This window comes from Entelurus aequoreus, linkage group LG09, assembly GCF_033978785.1.
Source record: "Entelurus aequoreus isolate RoL-2023_Sb linkage group LG09, RoL_Eaeq_v1.1, whole genome shotgun sequence".
In the NCBI taxonomy this organism is placed as follows: domain Eukaryota; kingdom Metazoa; phylum Chordata; class Actinopteri; order Syngnathiformes; family Syngnathidae; genus Entelurus; species Entelurus aequoreus.
This window is the reverse complement of record NC_084739.1, coordinates 56264010-56283514: the sequence shown is the minus strand read 5'-3', so window position 1 is coordinate 56283514 and position 19505 is coordinate 56264010. Positions and strand designations below refer to the sequence as shown.

General features: G+C 40.5%; 1 protein-coding gene across 7 annotated transcripts in view; it reads left to right on the top strand.

The window, feature by feature from the left end:
- The window catches only part of ltbp1 (latent transforming growth factor beta binding protein 1), a 318864-nt gene that overhangs the window by 278125 nt on the left and 21234 nt on the right, over positions 1–19505 (top strand). For all 7 annotated transcript variants that reach the window (XM_062058983.1, XM_062058978.1, XM_062058981.1 and 4 more), the window contains 3 exons: positions 7933–8061; positions 14278–14418; positions 19028–19204. In XM_062058983.1, the coding sequence (XP_061914967.1) occupies positions 7933–8061; positions 14278–14418; positions 19028–19204 (447 nt within the window). The remainder of the gene's footprint in view (positions 1–7932; positions 8062–14277; positions 14419–19027; positions 19205–19505) is intronic.

Sequence of the window (19505 nt, the reverse complement as noted above, 5' to 3'; positions counted from 1 at the left end):
TTTAAGTCATCTTAATTCAATTTATATCTCATGACACACTATCTGTATGTAATATGGCTTTTAACTTTTTGCGGCTCCAGACAGATTTGTTTTTGTATTTTTGGTCCAATATGGCTCTTTCGACATTTTGGGTTGCCGACCCCTGACCTAGAGGCACATCTGAGCACTTATGGGTTTCAGGCGATAGTCTAGAGTCCCATCAGACTACTGTTTATTTACCTGGATCAGTGCAAATTTTGGCATATTTTGAAATGTTTAGAGGCAAATATAAAAGGGATCATGGAAAAAATATTTAAAATTGGATGGAGTGGATGTATACACTCTTAAGAATTTTAGATTTTTTTTTAAATTGAAACCATTTATCATCACCAAGAGGTTACTGCTCGACACGACCTCGCTTCATTTGACCCTTTACGGTATTTAGAGAAGACAAGATTGTAGGTACATCATGTCTTTACATGTAAAGGGTGCACAAATTAAACATTAAACAGTGAAAGACAAAGTAGGACTTATTTGTGCATCATTGTTGATTGACGTAACAAGTGCCGTGAAGCTAAGGAGGAAAAGGATAAGTTAGATTGCTGTTGAATTCCTGATACAAATATTAGTCTCATCTACAATTCATGTCTGCAGTTGTTTTTAATGGTGTGAAGTTCATATTTTGTCTCATTATTTAGCAATTTTTTATAAATGTCCCTGTTTTTTAGCAATGTTTGCTCGTGATATCAAGATTCAGTATATGCTGTTGAGCCTAAGAGAGGTTTATCCATCTCGTTTAATAATACTATTAAGGATATTTTCTTGATGCTAACAAATAGCACCAAAGACGCTATAATGTGGTCATCGGTGTCATATAAAGCACTTGGGTTTCCTGCACAACAACTAAGCTTTTAGTTCCTTTTATTAAAATCGAGACAGAAAATAGTGTGTTGGACCAACAATAAAATATATAATAGTAGGCCTTAACATGACGTTAGTTTATTTGCACAACCAGGTCTTTGTAGTTATACTTAGACATAGCAACCACAAAAGAACACAATGCACTTTCTTGTCCTTTTTTTACATAACACTACTAACATAGTAGAGAATAAACTCGATTGCATCACAAAGTTTCTCAAACAAATCAAATGTTCAGACAAATATTTTACAAAGAGATCACTGCAGACACAAGCGGTCCGATTGTATCCCACAAGATAATGAAAGTGATTATTTTTAAGAGCCATTTCCTTCGACGCACTTTTGTTTTTTCCTGACTTTGTTAACTTTATAAACCACTTCTTTTGGGACTCTGTGAAAGCTCTTTCTTATCTCTCTGTTTGAACGACCAGAACACCCAAGAACAGAACAGCAATGCGGCATTTTTCTGCTCAAACTCTACACTCACTCTCACTTGTTTTAATGCTACATTCAAGCTGCTTGACCATCATGTCAATTAAGCCGCAAAGAAGAAAAACTAATATGACGTGATATGCAACCCAGCTATTAGTTTATTTTAAACATGCATAAAGTTGATTGATTGATTGAAACTTTTAGTAGATTGCACAGTACAGTACATATTTTGTACAATTGACCACTAAATGGTAACACGGGGTCCACGTTAATCAATTCATGGTAGTTACAATATGGTACATCAAAAATGTCCAGAGTCTAATTACAACATTTTTGAAAAGGTGGAGGAAGAAGCCGAGCTTATTTAGTCCTACACTTTTTCCATTTAATAACCATTTTACATTTGTGGGATAATTTTAATAAATTACAACTCAACTTGTAAAAAGTAGCAATGTGTCATCTACACATCTATATTTGCCTTTATTTGATCAAAAAAAGACTAATTACTTGATATTAAATACATTTATTAATTTTTGGGAATGTTTGTTGATGTATTACTGTTGTCAAATGTGAGACTTATAATTATAAAAAACAATGTATTATTATAGGATTAATGAATATAATGTATTACATTCTATTACACATTATTTAGTAAAAAAAAAAAAAAGTTATTCCGGCAAAATAACAAAAATGAAAACATTAAAAAGTTCCATTGCAGGTAGATGTTCGAGGGAGAGGAAGAAGGAGGGAGAGAGACAGAGAGGGAGAGAGAGTGACTAATAATTAATCCATCCATCCATTTTCTAAATATATTTTCTGTATGATTAAAAACGCGTGTCGCTAGAATGTTTAACCAGCGTTTAAAAAAAAAAAGTGTAATTCATAAAAAGCATGTATGGAAGCCGGTGTTTGTGTCAGATGCAAAACATTGTTTTACTGCTTTGAATGTAATGAAATGAAGTGGAATGAATGTATCTTCCAATATGGAGGATTATACAAGATGTCCCAGAAAAATTGACATCATTGCTACATAATTGCTTTTACAATGATGTCAATCACCTTATATATCCAAGATCACTGTCAAGTTATGCTTTGTTTGTTTGTGCTCTCCTCCCCTAACTTGAAAAGTGTTTTGACTTTTTGACCAGGGGTTACACTGGGACTTCACTCTTTGTTTTAATCCAATGATGAGACAAATCTCTGTTTCTTCTTTTATTTTGGACTTGATTGTCTCTTTTTTTCATTAAATAGTTGTAAGGTGAAAAACCTTTGGAGAAGGTGGAAAAATACAAAAGCAATTAGGGACCAATATAAACAAATTACATTTCAATAAACCATTTTTTAAAGTAAAAGTGTTTCCAAAAGTACATATAGTGACCCTTAACAGCTTGGATTTGGCATTTAAACATTTAACAACCACTTGGCAATTAAAATAAATTCAACATATGAAATCAAACATCAAAATAATATAAGTCATCTCACCGTCAGCCACCCTGGTCTCTGTAAGCCTGGGGTGGGCAAATAATATTTCAATTAAATTTTGCTCAAATTATTTTTTATATACTGTAAGATTAATAATAATAATAATAATAATAATTTCATTTAACCTAACTTAACTTTATACAAAAGCAGATTGCTTTTGATGGTTTTATTTTTAACACTGTCTTACACAACATTTCCTGATGTATAATACAATTCAAAAATGTCAATTTCTGTCACTTTATCCTGCATCCTCTTTAAAAGTCCAACATTTTTCCCCATCAGATTTGGACAACCATCTGTTGTCACACCTGCCAGCTTGTACCATTTCAGTCCTAACATGTCCAAACACACATTTACCTATGTGAGCAAGTCATTACCTGTGGTTGTCTCTTTAATTGACTGCATGGCTGCCAGCTCCTCCGTGATTTGAAAGTCTGCAGTTATCCCACGTAAGAAGATGAGCAGCTGGGTGGTGTCACGTACATCGCAGCTCTCATCCAAAGCCAGCGAAAAAGAGTCAAAGTCGGCCATTCTGTTTTTCAGCTGAAGCTCCAAGTTTCCAGCGATGGTCTCAACCCGCCTCGTTACAGTGCGTCGGGAGAGTGACATGTTCTCAAATGCGCCCCTCTTCTCCGGGCATATCAGCGCAACAGAGTCCAATAAGCACTCCTTAATAAACTCTCCGTCAGAAAACGCCTTACTTTTTCTGGCGATTTTGTGAGAAATGACCAAACTTGTCCTGACGGCTGCATATCTGGGGGTGTGAAATTTGGCAAAAAGTCCTTGTTGGGTTTGCAGTTTTACCATCAACGCATCAGCCTCCCTTGCGCGCGCTTCATCAGACAGATTCCGGTATTTTTCCTCATGCTTCGTCGTGTAGTGGCGATTCAAATTATATTCTTTAAACACAGCAACCTGTGTACCACAAATTAAGCACACGGCTTTACCTTTAATTTTTGCAAAGAAATACTTGGCAGTCCATATCTTGTTGAAAACACGCCATTCGTCATCAACTTTTCTTTTTTTAGCGTGAACTGACATCTCGGGAGTAATCGGGCATCACTTGTCGCTGTGCACCTTCACTCACAGGTTACACCCGGACATACGCCCATAAATAACAGTTTTCAAACAGTTGTATTGCACGCACGACATAGATGTTTTTTTAAATTTATTTTGTAATTTGTGATTGCCACTGTTCACATTCACTCACAATCGCGCACGAGCATAGTCCACACGGAAGTAATACAAATAACGCTTTTCAAAACAATAGCAGCACCGTTGTATTGCACACTCGACATAGATACTATTTAAAATGTATTTTGTAATTTATGATTGGCCGCAGAATACCCAGGTCTGCTGTAAACAGTTGGGCACTACTGCATTTGGCAAATTCTCCTAGAGCAGTGTTTGTTGGCTTGAAGTCTGAGCTGGAGCTGCAGACTTAAAAGGAGTGGATTTGATTGCTTCAGGTGAGAACCTTCCTGATTACTAGATGGTCTTCAGCTGTTGGGAAATTTTGTCTGTAATTCCAGTTCTGTCCTCTGGGGGAAAATGGGAGCCAAACTCACATTTGGACATGAGGCCCTTCTGTTTGGGTGAAAGCTTTGGCCTTGTGTAGAGTTTGCCAAAACAATCACATATGTTTCTAAACTGGACTATATAAGACAAAACGAATGTGATCATACAAAGTATGTTTTCATGGAGGATAAATAGTGCTGCTCTAGTAACAAATACAGAAAGGTAAGAAAACAAAAATGTATTTATTGTATTAAAGCAATATCTTATCTATCCCATTTATCATATCATACTATCATTATCGTAATGTTTTTCTCATATATTATATATATATATACGTATATTCTTAAATATTTATCTTATTTTAACATGCAACATGTATTAAATGATTAAAACATATTAATTTAAGTTACATTAAAAGGCCTACTTAAATGAATTGTTTTTATTCAAACGGGGATAGCAGATCCATTCTATGTGTCATACTTGATCATTTTGCGATATTGCCATATTTTTGCTGAAAGGATTTAGTAGAGAACATCGACGATAAAGTTCGCAACTTTTGGTCGCTGATAAAAAAAGCCTTGCCTGTACCGGAAGTAGCGTGACCTCGCAGGTTGAAGGGCTCCTCACATTTCCCCATTGTTTACACCAGCAGCGAGAGCGATTCGGACCGAGAAAGCGACGATTACCCCATTAATTTGAGTGAGGATGAAAGATTCGTGGATGAGGAACGTGAGAGTGAAGGACTAGAGTGCAGTGCAGGACGTATCTTTTTTCGCTCTGACCGTAACTTAGGTAAAAGGGCTCATTGGATTCCACACTTTCTCCTTTTTCTATTGTGGATCACGGATTTGTATTTTAAACCACCTCGGATACTATATCCTCTTGAAAATGAGAGTCGAGAACGCGAAATGGACATTCACAGTGACTTTTATCTCCATGACAATACATCGGTGAAGCACTTTAGCTACGGAGCTAACGTGATAACATCGTGCTTAAATGCGGATAGAAACAAAAGAAATAAGCCCCTGACTGGAAGGATAGACAGAAGATCAACAATACTACTATCAGGAGACACCAAACCAAACACTGGACATGTAACTACACGATTAATGCTTTGCCGCCTGTCGAAACCTAGCAATGCTGTTGCTAACGACGCCATTGAAGCTAACTTAGCTACGGGACCTCGTCAGAGCTATGATAAAAATATTACCGCTCCACCTACGCCAGCCCTCATCTGCTCATCAACACCCGTGCTCACCTGCGTTCCAGCGATCGACGGCGCGACGAAGGACTACACCCGATCATCAATGCGGTCGGCGGCTAGCATCGGATAGCGCGTCTGCTATCCAACTCAAAGTCCTCCTGGTTTTGATGCTGCAGCCAGCCGCTAATACACCGATCCCACCTACAGCTTTCTTCTTTGCAGTCTCCTTTGTTCATTAAACAAATTGCAAAAGATTCACCAACACAGATGTCCAGAATACTGTGGAATTTTGCGTTGAAAACAGAGCTGTTTGTATTGTGATACAATGTGTCCGAATACTTCCGTTTCAACCATTGACGTCACGCGCAAACGTCATCATACATAGACTTTTTCAACCGGAAGTTCCCCGGGAAATTTAAAATTGCACTTTATAAGTTAACCCGGCCGTATTGGCATGTGTTGCAATGTTAGGATTTCATAATTGATATATAAACTATCAGACTGCGTGGTCGGTAGTAGTGGGCTTCAGTAGGCCTTTAAAAAAACAAAGTCCAAAGGCATCTTGCCTCACCTGGTCTAAAGGTCACCAAACGTCACTAGTATGTGATAACATATTGAATAATTTCCAGGTGTATATAACTCTGATTTAAGTTCCTTGGGTTTTTGCCCTTAAAGTCCTCTTGTGTTCAAGGACTTATTTTGTGAGTTTGTAAACAATAACAAAAAAAAACTTTAAAAAAAAATATATATATATTACTCTCACCACTGTACTATTGATACTATGCTTGATATCATTACTGTCGATATCCACCCACCTTTGTTTACTTCAAAAGCTTTAGCTTGTTTGCTTGTCGCAGTCAAATTTGCGGGACACAGCTAAAACCTGTCATCAGCCTACATTAGCACGTTAAAACGATTGCATTAAAAGTTCAGTTTATGGCCAAATTTATCGTATTTAATCATACATCGTCTATATATTGCAACCTTTATATCGACAACCCACCCCTAGCTTAGGTTTATTACTCACTGCACCTTTTTGTGAAAGAGCCACAAACTCATAAGTACAACATGTATGTCCGCTCTGAGATCGGTAGGTTGTGAGTTCATACCAAAGACTATAAAAATGGGACCCATTACCTCCCTGCTTGACACTCAGCATCAAGGGTTGGAATTGGGGGTTAAATCACCAAAAATGATTCCCGGGCGCGGCCACCGCTGCTGCTCACTGCTCCCCTCACCTCCCAGAGGGTGATCAAGGGTGATGGGTCAAATGCAGAGAATAATTTCGCCACACCTAGTGTGTGTGACAATCATGGGTACTTTAACTTAAACTATTTAAATAAAAGCACATGTAACAAAAAGCTGTTTAATTCTGTCCTATCAAGCCAACGGTGGTGAAATAAAACTGGACGTAACAACCTGCCAAAATAAAACAGGTCACTGCATTAAACATGGCTCAATTGGAGCCAATCATCATCAGCAATCATCTCCACCGTAAATTGTTAATGTTCACATTCTTTTCAAATGTGTCAAAAACATGCAAACACACAAAGAGTAGATCTTTTGACCTTAAACGTAATAATGATGGGAGCTCTGAATATCATTTAGCTTTGTGGCATTGGAACCTACCCAGCATGCATTAAAAACCTCTAAAAGCTTAGTGGCCACGTGCGTGGACAGCACTTTTAGCTTTTATTTCCAAAATTGTGTACACTACTGAATTGTGGTCTTATGGCCGCTTATGTGGACACTTATACTGCCATCTGGTGGTGTCAGAAGAGTACAACATACAATGGAATTTGGAAAGAAAAAGTGTAAAAATAAGAATTAGCTTGTCACTAAACAGGAAGTACACATTTGTGTACTTATGGACTAAGTACATCATATCAAAAGATGATTCTTAATTTGTATTCTAATTAGGGTCCAATAAGCCCAAATAGCAAAGAGAAATTAAAAAAAAGCATGTAAACAAACAGCTTGGGCCTTAAGAGGTTAAGACATTAAAACAATGTTGAGAGTTTGTTGAATTAGGTCCTGACCTTGAGCAACTTAAACATAACGTTGAAACAACATTCTTTTTGACAACGTTTAATCAGTGTTGGGTTATGACATTGATTTGACCATTGAATTTTGGTCATTTTCCAACTAATATACTACAACACAAATGCAACATTGAAACAAGCTTTTTGACGACATTTATTCAATGTCAGGTTCTGACTTTGATTTGATCGAGTGTGGTCATTTCCCAACCAACAACGTTAGACATCAATTTGTTGTCTCTATTTTGCAACGTTGTTTAGAAGTCAGTTTTATCAAACATATATGTATAATCAACGTTGTATCATTGTCTTGTGCCTGCTGGGTAAAAGTATGTGTAATGATTGACTTGTGCTTTGCAGATGCAGATGAGTGCACACTGTTTGGCCAGGAGGTTTGCAAAGGAGGCTTTTGTCTGGATACTGATGGCAGCTATGAGTGCTACTGCAAGACAGGACAGGACTACGACCCTTCGAAACTGGAATGTAGAGGTGTGTGTGTATTGGTGTACGTGTGTGCGTGCATGCAAATATACTACAGTGGAATAGTGTTTTTCTCGACCAGTGGTAGGTGAATTTAGGGAGACTATTTATTTTATGATATTTATGAATATCATATGCATTTATAGTCTTTCCAGACACTTTCCACAGCTTAGACAAACACTTAGAAACATTTTCTATGCTCTTAAAACACTTCATACACTCTTAAACCTTCATGATTTTGATATGAAAAGATAAATGGTCACTCAAATGTATTTACTAGTAAGCCTACTTGTCATGGACCCCACTAGTTTCTGAAGATAGTTCTCCAATCAGCTCAACAATCTCACTCAGTAGCTCCACAGTGAAGAAGGTTTATAGGACTTTACTGAGTATTACGTGTAACTAAAAGCATACAAAACTAGAAAATTATAATTTTGGTAGAAATTGCATGCAAATGCTGTAAAGTCCAACTGAAATGCTAATAGTTAGCCAGATAGCGTCAAGTAAAAAATACAAAACTCTTGGACTTATACCTAAAAAATTAGCAAACAAGCGAGCATATTAACATGTTAACAATAGCATGCTGAAAGTTAGCATGCGTGAAGTAAAAATACTTTTTACTTTGAGGTGCATACATGCGAAATTAGCAATTAAAAAAGCTAGCACACTAACAGTTAGTATGCGTGAAGTAACAAAATATTTGACTCTGAGGTTTATACCTGCAAAAAAAAGCTATAAAGCTAGCAAACGGTGCCATACTAGTAATTATCAAGGAGCATTTTGATGACATCTTCTTGCAGGACTTAGTCTTCACAGATGTTCTATGGTTTACATGCGGCAGCTGTCGGTTTAGCGAAGGCATATGTTTACCTGAACTGTGGTACTTTTGTTGACAACACTGATGCAGCTAAACTGCCAACGTAGCGTTTTTCTCTGCTTGTTGTCGATGTAGCACTCATGCTATTAGCGCCATCCTCGAGTACATGTTTTGCTTTAAGATGTGGTATTTTAAACTTGACGTGTGCCGACGATAAGAACTTTTGTCGCTGCAATACTAACAAGTTAGCTCAGTTTCATCTAAAGTTCTGTTTTGTCTCTCATCACAATCACAGACTGTGTAACAAAGCGTGCGTCCTCCGGGTTAAGCCTTAACCTGGAAGTGATTAATTTTCACTCATGTATGATAACGCAATCATTTTTTAAAATTAATCACATGCGTCATTTGTTAATGTTTACAGCCCTAGTAAATATATATTATTTTTAGATTTAATACACTTTCAGACAAGAGTAAGTGAGAATGTCATAGAAAGTTTTGTCGATGCTAACTATCTCTGGTTTCCAGAGGAAGCGTCAGAACGGCGGCAATCCCCACCGCCGTTGTGTTGCCGCTCCGCCTTGTAGGGAAATAGCACATAATCATGTGATAAAGTAAACACTGAGGTAAACACTGTGGAACGTCTTAATCTTTGCTTTCCATCAGGCGGGCCTGTCTGTGACGGCATTAACTTCCCTTGACTCGTGAAAAAGACAACAGTTTTACCTTGCAGAACGACAACTTTAAGCAAGCAACAACACAACAGTAACATAATCACTGACGAGCAATGTAGACGCACACAACTCCCAGAATCACAGCCCTGCTTCCTCAGCCTGCGTATCAGCTGGCATTTGACACAGGACTCCATATGCGCACATAGCTGCCCGGGATATGCCTGTATATGATTCTTTAATTTTGGACCTCCAGTATCAGCATTTGGGTCAACAAGGTGAAATTGAAAACCTTTGACAAGTTGACTTCATGGCCGTCCACAGCCATTTCAATGTGTGAAATACACTTGAAGATTGACTATTTTATTTTGAAAGTTAACCGAATAATTTACTTTGTGTTTGTGCATGACTTCCTGTCCAACACAAGCAGGATTTAGCTGAATTGATCCGCCGCGTTCCGGGAAAAATAGAAGCTCTGCGTATAATTTAGCGCAGGGACCCAGAACAGTAACGCCACGGCAGTGGAAACGGACACATTGACTTGAATAAAAACGGAAATAGTCCGCCGCCATAACGCATCCTATGGAAATTAGGGGTTAGACTTTCTACCTGAAATTCAAAACATGTCAGAGAAAGTTACTGCAATGAAAAAATCTGACCAACAGATGGTGCTGTTTTTCAAGCAAACACTGGGTAGCAGAAAAGCATTACTCAATGGCACTTTAAAATCCTAGATGCACTGTATTAAGAGTGACCACTTTACATAGATAATATACATCTTAAAAGTACTTAAAAGTAAACTTGAAAGCTTTAATTGTTTGAACTGGAACAGATTATAGAATAGATCTTTATTGTCATTGTACATTGTACAACGAAATTGCAAGTAAACCCATTAGTGCAAATTTATAGATGACACATAAAAACATAAGAACATTGGTACTAAGATAAAAATAAATAAATAAAAACCATAAATACCAAGCACACAACTCACGTGCACAGTCATTCTTTTTTATGCCTTGATTGTGTTCAGCGACACTATTGCTCTTGGGTATTAAGTGTTCTTGAACCTGTTTGTCCAGCATTTTATTGTCCTGTATCTCCTGCCCGAGGGCAGCAGTTCTAAAAGTTTATGTCCGGGGTGAGAAGGGTCCCTTATGATTAGAGATGTCCGATAATGGCTTTTTTGCCGATATCCGATATTACGATATTGTCCAACTCTTAATTACTGATTCCGATATCAACCGATACCGATATATACAGTCGTGGAATTAACACATTATTATGCCTAATTTTGTTGTGATGCCCCGCAGGATGCATTAAACAATGTAACAAGGTTTTCCAAAATAAATCAACTCAAGTTATGGAAAAAAATGCCAACATGGCACTGCCATATTTATTATTGAAGTCACAAAGTGCTTTTTTTTTTAACATGGCTCAAAACAGCAGCTTGGATTTTGAGACTGGGGGGGGGGGTTAGCGGGTGGTGTATTTTGTAGCGTCCCGGAAGAGTTAGTGCTGCAAGGGGTTCTGGGTATTTGTTATGTTGTGTTACGGTGCGGATGTTCTCCCGAAATGTGTTTGTCATTCTTGTTTGGTGTGGGTTCACAGTGTGGCGCATATTTGTAACAGTGTTAAAGTTGTTTATACGGACACCCTCAGTGTGACCTGTACGGCTGTTGACCAAGTATGCTTTGCATTCACTTGTGTGTGTGAAAAGCTGTAGATATTATGTGATTGGGCCGGCACGCCCCCAATATTGGGCCGGCACGCCCCCAATATTGTTGTCTGGGTGGAAATCGGGAGAAATTCGGGAAAATGGTTGCCCCGGGAGATTTTCGGGAGGGACACTGAAATTCGGGAGTCTCCCGGGAAAATCGGGAGGATTGGCAAGTATGACTGGGAGACACAACTGCTCTGTACTTCTCCCTACGTCCGTGTACCACTCCGTACAGCGGCGTTTTAAAAAGTCATAAATTTTACTTTTTGAAACTGATACCGTTAATTTTCGATATTACATTTTAAAGCATTTATCGGCCGACAATATCGGCAGTCCGATATTATCGGACATCTCTACTTATGATGTTTTGGGCCTTTTTGAGGCACCTGGCACTGTACAGTTCATCTATGGAGGGGAGAGAGCAGCCAGTGATCTTAATGGCAGTTAGTATGACCCTCTGAAGTGCATTTCTCTGTGCAGTTGGCATACCATACACACATGCAGTATGTCAACACACTCTCTTTTGAGCAGCGATAGAAAGACACAAGCAGTTTTTGTGACAGGTGGTTCTTTCTGAAGAGTCTCAAAGTAAAGTCTCTGCTGTGCCTTTTCGATGGTCACGGAGGTGTTCGCACTCCACAACAGGTCTTCCTAGATCTGGATGCCCAGGAACCTGAAGTTGGAGACCCTCTCCACATAGTCCCCGTTGATGTACAGTGGTTGGATACTTTGTTTTTTTACTCCGGAAGTCCATGATCAGCTCCTTCGTCTTGGTGGTGTTAAGGACTAGGTTATTTTCCCTGCACCACCCAGTCAGCCGCTCCACTTCATGTCTGTAGGTAGACTCATCCCCCTCAGAAATGAGTCCCAATACTGTGGTGTTGTAGTGGCAGCCCTGGGGGGAGCCGGTGCTGATGCTGATGGATGCTGAGAGGTGGGAGCCTACTCTCACCCTCTGAGAGCGATTTGTCAGGAAGTCCAGGATCCAGTGGCAGATGGAGGAAGACAGTCCGAGCCCCGTCAGTTTGGGCACCAGTCTGTGGGGTAGGATGGTATTGAACGCAGAGCTAAAATCAACAAAGAGTAGCCTTGCATAGCTCCCCTGTTGCTCTAGGTGGCTCAGAGCAGTGTGGAGGGCTGTTGCGATAGCATCTTCTGTAGATCTGTTGGCCCTGTACGCAAACTGGCGAGAGTCCAATGCAGGTGGCAGACTTAGGTGATGTGCCCCCGAACCAGAGTTTCAAAGCACTTCATAATGATTGGTGTAAGTGCCACTGGAAGGTAGTCATTCAAGCTGCTTACTCCAGTTTTTTTTGGCAGTGGAACAATAACAAAGGACTTTAGACAGGATGGGACGATGTACTGAGACAAGGACTGGTTGAAAATCCTGTTAAAGACAACAGCCAGCTGGTCTGCACAGGTCTTTAATACACGTCCAGGTACGCCATCTGGTCCAGCAGCTTTCCTCGGGTTCACCCTCTTTAGTGTGTGCCGCACCTCATGTTCCTCCAACATGGGGCGGTATGGCGTAGTGGGTAGAGCAGCCATGCCAGAAACCTGAGGGTTGCAGGTTCGCTCCCCGCCTCTTGACAGCCAAATCGCTGCCGTTGTGTCCTTGGGCAGGACACTTCACCCTTGCCCCCGGTGCCGCTCACACTGGTGAATGAATGATGAATGAATGATAGGTGGTGGTCGGAGGGGCCGTAGGCGCAAATTGGCAGCCTCGCTTCCGTCAGTCTACCCCAGGGCAGCTGTGGCTACAAATGTAGCTTACCACCACCAGGTGTGAATGAATGATGGGTTCCCACTTCTCTGTGAGCGCTTTGAGTATGTAACAATAGAAAAGCGCGATATAAAATCTAATCCATTATTATTATTATTATTATTATTACATGAGGACGTTGTCACGGGTTGAGGGTTGTGATGTGACTGCATGTGGTTGCTCCGCCTCAAAGCGAGCGAAGAAGATGTTCAGTTTCTCCGCCAGCGAGGCGTCTCCGTCAGCCACAGCGAGGTTGTTGGATTTGTAGCCGGTGATGTGCTGCACCCCCTGCCACACCTTCCTTGTGTTGTTGTATATTATGTTCTCAAATGCGAGCAACTAAAGACTTTTAAGGACAAAACTGGTACCAAGAGTGAAACATGTGTTCAGAGTTTTGTGTTCATTTTACAGTGCAACTCGTTTATGTCGACTACTTGGACAAGCTGTCAGACGTTGACACCAACAACAACAAACAACAAACACCTAAAACTGAAACTCTATTGCTTGCTTAATGTGCAAAAACAGGATGCTGTGTCACGCTGCGAGGAGCAAGAAGGAAGATGAATCCGAACCTCTGACCAAATGATGACTTCACGCTCACTGTGATCTTGTTTTTACAATTTAGCTCACAATTAAGACATATTCTTAAGAACAGATCTAAACGCTGAAGTAAAGGGATCAGGGGCCTCATGTAACAAGCTTGTGTACGCACAAAAACCTGCACTACGCCCTTTTTCAGGGCAAATTGAGATGTATCAAAACTGCGTTCTACCGTCTGCGGATACTTAAGCGACAGGGTGACAGTTCACATAAAAAAGTGCCAACTTTTACTCCTTAGACTGACTGATGTGCACATCAGAGACAAATGAACAACAATTTCTATAGGTGAGGATTTTTCCATTATGTCTGCCTGTGACTCCAGTGGGCAGAAGCGGGTGGCAGCACATGAGACCACGGAGGGCAGGGCTCTTCAATCTGTACGACTCCGACTATACATCATAATAATACTTTGAGTAATCAAACAAGAATCAAAGTATTTCCCATCACTTTTTATAGCGCTGGCATGTTATATTTCACTTCATCAAACCTTTTCTAACATTCCACACTGCAAAATAATGCAAATATGTATGATTCGTACTGATATTACACCAATATCAGTATCACCCAATAGTCAAGGCGAGTGGGAAAGTTGTATGAGGACACCACTAATTTATATGAGAAATAATCCAACTTTTTTAACCCCCTGCTTCTTTTCTAATAGACATAAACGAGTGTGCGGACGAGTCGTTGTGTCTTGGAGGAAAATGTATGAACACAGAAGGATCCTATGTTTGTTTCTGCACACATCCCATGGTGCTGGACCCCGGCAGCAATCGCTGCATCTTTGTTCCTGAGGCGGCTGGTAAGACTTGTATTTTTGTCCTGCCAACCTGTTCGTATTTTGTGTCCAGGCTGCGCTCTTTTCCTTCAGTCCTGGTAAACAATGCAGAAAGCTTGATGAAATATTTGCATGAATCATACTCAAGCTTATGAGTTTAGAATAAGTGGGACACAAGTCAATGAAAAGTTTTTAAATTGGAATGATCAATAGAATTAAAATCATTAACCCATGGAGGTCTGGATTTACAATCAGTGCATTTATCTACTTCTGGCCCACTCTGCATCTACGTGCGTGCGAATGCTGAAAAGCCGAAGCTGTACTGAAATGCTAACAGTTAGCATACCATAATATCAATTACTTTTTGAGTAATCGGTAGATAACTGACTGTACTTGGCACAGCCCCGTTCCATGGCCACACTCAATATGTCTTAGTGTGACGTCGATCACAGAACTGGAGCCCATATTCCCTCATAGACAGTGTGGATAAAGACTTGTAAAACTATTGTTTTGATCACTTCATTGCATGTTTTTGTTGGAGCCAAAATGTAACAAAAAGCTAGCATGCGAACAGTTAACATGCGTGAAGTAACAAAATATTTGAATCTGAGATGTGTACCTGCTAAGGTTGCCAACTTTATGAAAAAAAGGGGACACCTTACTGGCTTAGGTGGTGTTCATGAAAATTTTTTACTATTTGCGTAATTTTCACAAAATGTCCGAAATAGGTCATGGAACAAGTGCTTTTGTAGTTTTCATTGATACTCATATATGAGCTTGTCAAAATACTTGACATTCATTCTGTCACCATACAGTATAGATCAGGAATTCTCAAACTGTGGTAAGGGTACAACAAGTGGTACGCCAAAGAATCACTTAATTACTGTAATGCGACAGTTTTATTTTCCTGTATTCAAACATTGTTACTTTTCAAACTTTTTGTAATGTTACAATATACTTGATAAATAAAACATCTACCTTGTTTTTATTGAATACTTAGGCCTACTATGGTACTGCATTTTAATGATGGTCTTCATGGTGGTACTTGGTAAAAAAAAGTTTGACAACCACTTGTATAGACAAAAAAATACAGGTAAATTTTAGGTAAACCAATGTTCACACCGTCTTTGTTTTTTGTTTTTTCAGGGACAAGCGGTAGAAAATGGATGGATGAAAAAAATAATGCTAAAAATATCAAAATTTTTCAGTTTGTCCAACTGTTGACAAGTTTAATTCATTTCTACATTAACGCTGCTACTGGGGTTGATTTTTTTTATCCCCACAACTAGTGTCATAAACATACTTGCCAACCTTGAGACCTCCGAATTCGGGAGATTCGGGGGGGGGTTTGGTGGTAGCGGGGGTGTATATTGTAGCGTCCCGGAAGATTTAGTGCTGCAAGGGGTTCTGGGTATTTTTTTCCTGTTGTGTTTATGTTGTCTTACGGTGCGGATGTTCTCCCGAAATGTGTTTGTCATTCTTGTTTGGTGTGGGTTCACAGTGTGGCGCATATTTGTAACAGTGTTAAAGTTGTTTATACGGTCACCCTCAGTGTGACCTGTATGGCTGTTGATCAAGTATGCCTTGCATTCAACTATGTGTGTGTAAAAGCCGCATATATTATGTGCCTGGGCCGGCACGCTGTTTGTATGGAGGAAAAGCGGACGTGACGACAGGTTGTAGAGGACGCTAAAGGCAGTGCCTTACAGGCACGCCCCCAATATTGTTGTTGTCCGGGTGGAAATTGGGAGAAATTCGAGAGAATGGTTGCCCCGGGAGATTTTCGGGAGGGGCACTGAAATTCAGGAGTCTCCAGGGAAAATTGGGAGGGTTGGCAAGTATGGTCATAAAGCTAATCTCATTTATGTCGCTGGTTGATTTAATTTTCAATATAATCTTGTTCTTCTCCATCATATTTTTCCTTCCTTTCCCTCCTTTATACGCTTTTACAAGAACTGTGTCCATGTCTTCCTCCTATATCCTGCCATTATCCCTCTCCAACTCGATCAGTCATAAATCAGATTTTGCCTCACCACCATAAGATTCAAGTCGATACGCTCACGGATCGTAGCAATGACATAACAGGATCTTCTCTGCAATGAAGGGCTGGCCAAAACTCGGTCAAGACCCGTCTTACCTTGCTTCTGATTGGTTTATATTAGGTGGTGCCTTCCGTGGTTGGTTAAATTTACAGTGGGCTCAAGGGACTGATGAGATTGGTTAGCTCAGTCAATCACGGCAAGCCGCGAGGGCCAAAGTTTATTATCATGGAAAAACAGAGTATTAAATGGGGAAATGTAAGGGTGGCTTGAGAAAAGGTTAAATTGTGTGATTGTCATGCTTAAAGCGTGAGGCTTGCCCTTCTCTGTTTGACTCAGAGGTGTATACCTGCAAAATAAGCTAAAAAAAATGTGCATGCTAATGTTAGCATGCTTTCCAGCATTCACACATTTAAAACAGCACCAGTTACATCTTCCATCCAATTACATTTTACGTAGCAAAATGAAATAACATTGTTTATAACCGACTTCATCTCATACAGCCAGTACTTCTCATCTTCAAGGATTCAAGAAAGGATTCACGGAAACGTTGTTGTGTATCGACAAGGGGGAAGGAGACGGCACGACAACAGGAGGTCTAGCTCAACGGGTTTTATTGAGCTTTTGATGGTTTTTGATTGATTGATTGAAACTTTTATTAGTAGATTGCACAGTACAGTACATACTCCGTACAATCGACCACTAAACGGTAACACCCGAATACGTTTTTCAACTTGTTTAAGTCGGGGTCCACGTTAATCAATTCATGGTTGCGTGGGGTGTGTATGCTACTATGTGTGTGGATGTAATACTATGTGTGGAAATGAACAAAATGTGAATTAAGTGTGTGTTGGTTGTGGCAGCGAAGGAGTCCTGAGGGGATGAAGCAAAAGAGGTCCGTGATCCGGGCAAGGTCCGTGGGGCAAGAGAGAGGCATCTAGAAGTCCAGGTCCGAGCGTGGGGGGGTCGAGGATCGAGGAAGGCAGTCAGAGTCCAGGGGGAGATCAGCAGCAGAAGCGCACAGCTCAATGCTGAGACACGGAGGACTGTGGGAACAGGAGACGACAAGGACAGATAAGGACGAGGCACGAGGGAGACAAAGCGAGAGAGAGAGACACAGGAGAGACGTGAAGCTTACTGTAAACAGGGCTATGTTCCGACGAGGAGTAGTCAGCGAAGTGATCTTTTATACTGCTGCCTCTCGTCAGGTCCAGGTGCGTAGGTTGCAGATTGCCTCCGGCGGCGCGTGGGAGCGGTCTGCGCGGCAAGTGCGGGGGCGTGTCCTGAGGAGCTCACAGCGGAGCCTCTAGGTGCTCCCGCCGAGGAGGGGGAAGCAGAATGCGCGTGCGCCGTAACAAACGTATTTTCATATCAGCACACTGGAGACACATGAGATGGCACGAAATTATGTCCTTAAATTTCCAGATTTTTCTCAATGAATACCACAAGAACAATGGCATGTAGATAGCAATTTAAATAGTGCAAATAGAAAGTAAAAACAATGGGCCCCATTCAGCAACCGTTCTTAAGAACAAATTTTGTTGTTAGACCCACTTTCAAAGTTTTTAAGAAGATTTTTGTATTCACCAATGTTTTCTTAGCTGGGATTTGTTCGTAGGTAAGAAGAAAATCTACGAGCGCTCCAGAGCACTCTTAGGGTGGCCTATTTGTTCTTAAGTGTGACAAGTTCCCTTACTTCTATTGTCTAATGTTAAACTAATATCATAGATAGATAGATATAGAGAGCGATAGAAATAGATAGATATAGATAAGACAGACAGACAGACATATAGCAAAATGAGCAATATATAGACATTTCAAAATACTGTGCGCGCGCGCACGCACACACACGTGCATATTTATTTTTAACGTCCTCAACTGTGCGGACCTCGCCGCTTGACACCATGTTTACTGCATCGGTTATAGTGCCCAAGATCTTAGCTTTATATGTGCCCTTAAACCCCGAGTTTGCACTGCTGAGGATCACTACTTTGTTTTTCTCCACTTCCTGCAGTAGAACTTCCATTTCTGAACTCGACCAGTTTTTCTTCCGCTTCGGGGCTACCTCAGCAGTCCCCCCTTTCTTAAACTTACGTTTTGACATTATGTATTTCCCGCGCGGGATAATACGAATTTCTCTTCTGTAATCTATTTGTGTTTCCTCCGTGTGTTTGATGTTTGGCTTTTCCGCCGGAATTGTGCCCTTACATGGGGAATTAAGGGCGTTTACCTATGCAAATTACGGAATTAAGGGTGTTTACATATGCATATTGGGGACATAAGGGCGTGTTTATATGCAAATTACGATAGACATGCACACGCTAACCATTTGGCATTCAGAAACTTAAGAACAGCAGGTGGGAACAATTTGGCCGCGTAAGAACACATCATGAATTTGAATGGACTCCTCTTAGGAAATCACTCAGGAAGAAAGATAAGAGGAAAAGTTAGGAATTTATTGCTGAATGGGGCCCAATGACGGCAAAACCAAAACAAATAAAAGGCTAGTTCAGCTCACCCTTTATCGTGAGCGGTATCCGTAGAAGCTGATCAATTGAGAAAGTGTGTGTATTAATTCTTGATGTGTTTGTCAGAGCAACATGAAGGAGGACAAATCGACTTCCAAGGTATCTGCTGGCAGAAGGTGACAGAATCCATGACGTGCACGCAGCCGCTGGGTGCCGACAGGAAGACGACGTTCACCGAGTGCTGCTGTCTCTTTGGAGAGGCGTGGGGCATGGATTGTGCCTTATGTCCCACCAAAAACACTGGTATGTGTAAACACACACACACCTGCTGTGAATGGACCAGAAACAAGGTTTTTTATGATGGCAATGAGGGACAAGCGGTAGAAAATGGATGGATGGATGGAGTGGAAAGTCCAAACCAAAGCTGGTTCCATCAACACATAACAGAGGGTGAAAAAAACTAAAGTACAAAAGAAGAGGACTAACTACTTAGCATGGAAGTAGTGGCAGACAGGAAGTTAAAATAATGTGGCGTCTTGCTGGCGTGGCTACAGGTCCTAAGAATGATGGTGGTAACCAATGGCGTCCACTTGCATGGCTGCTC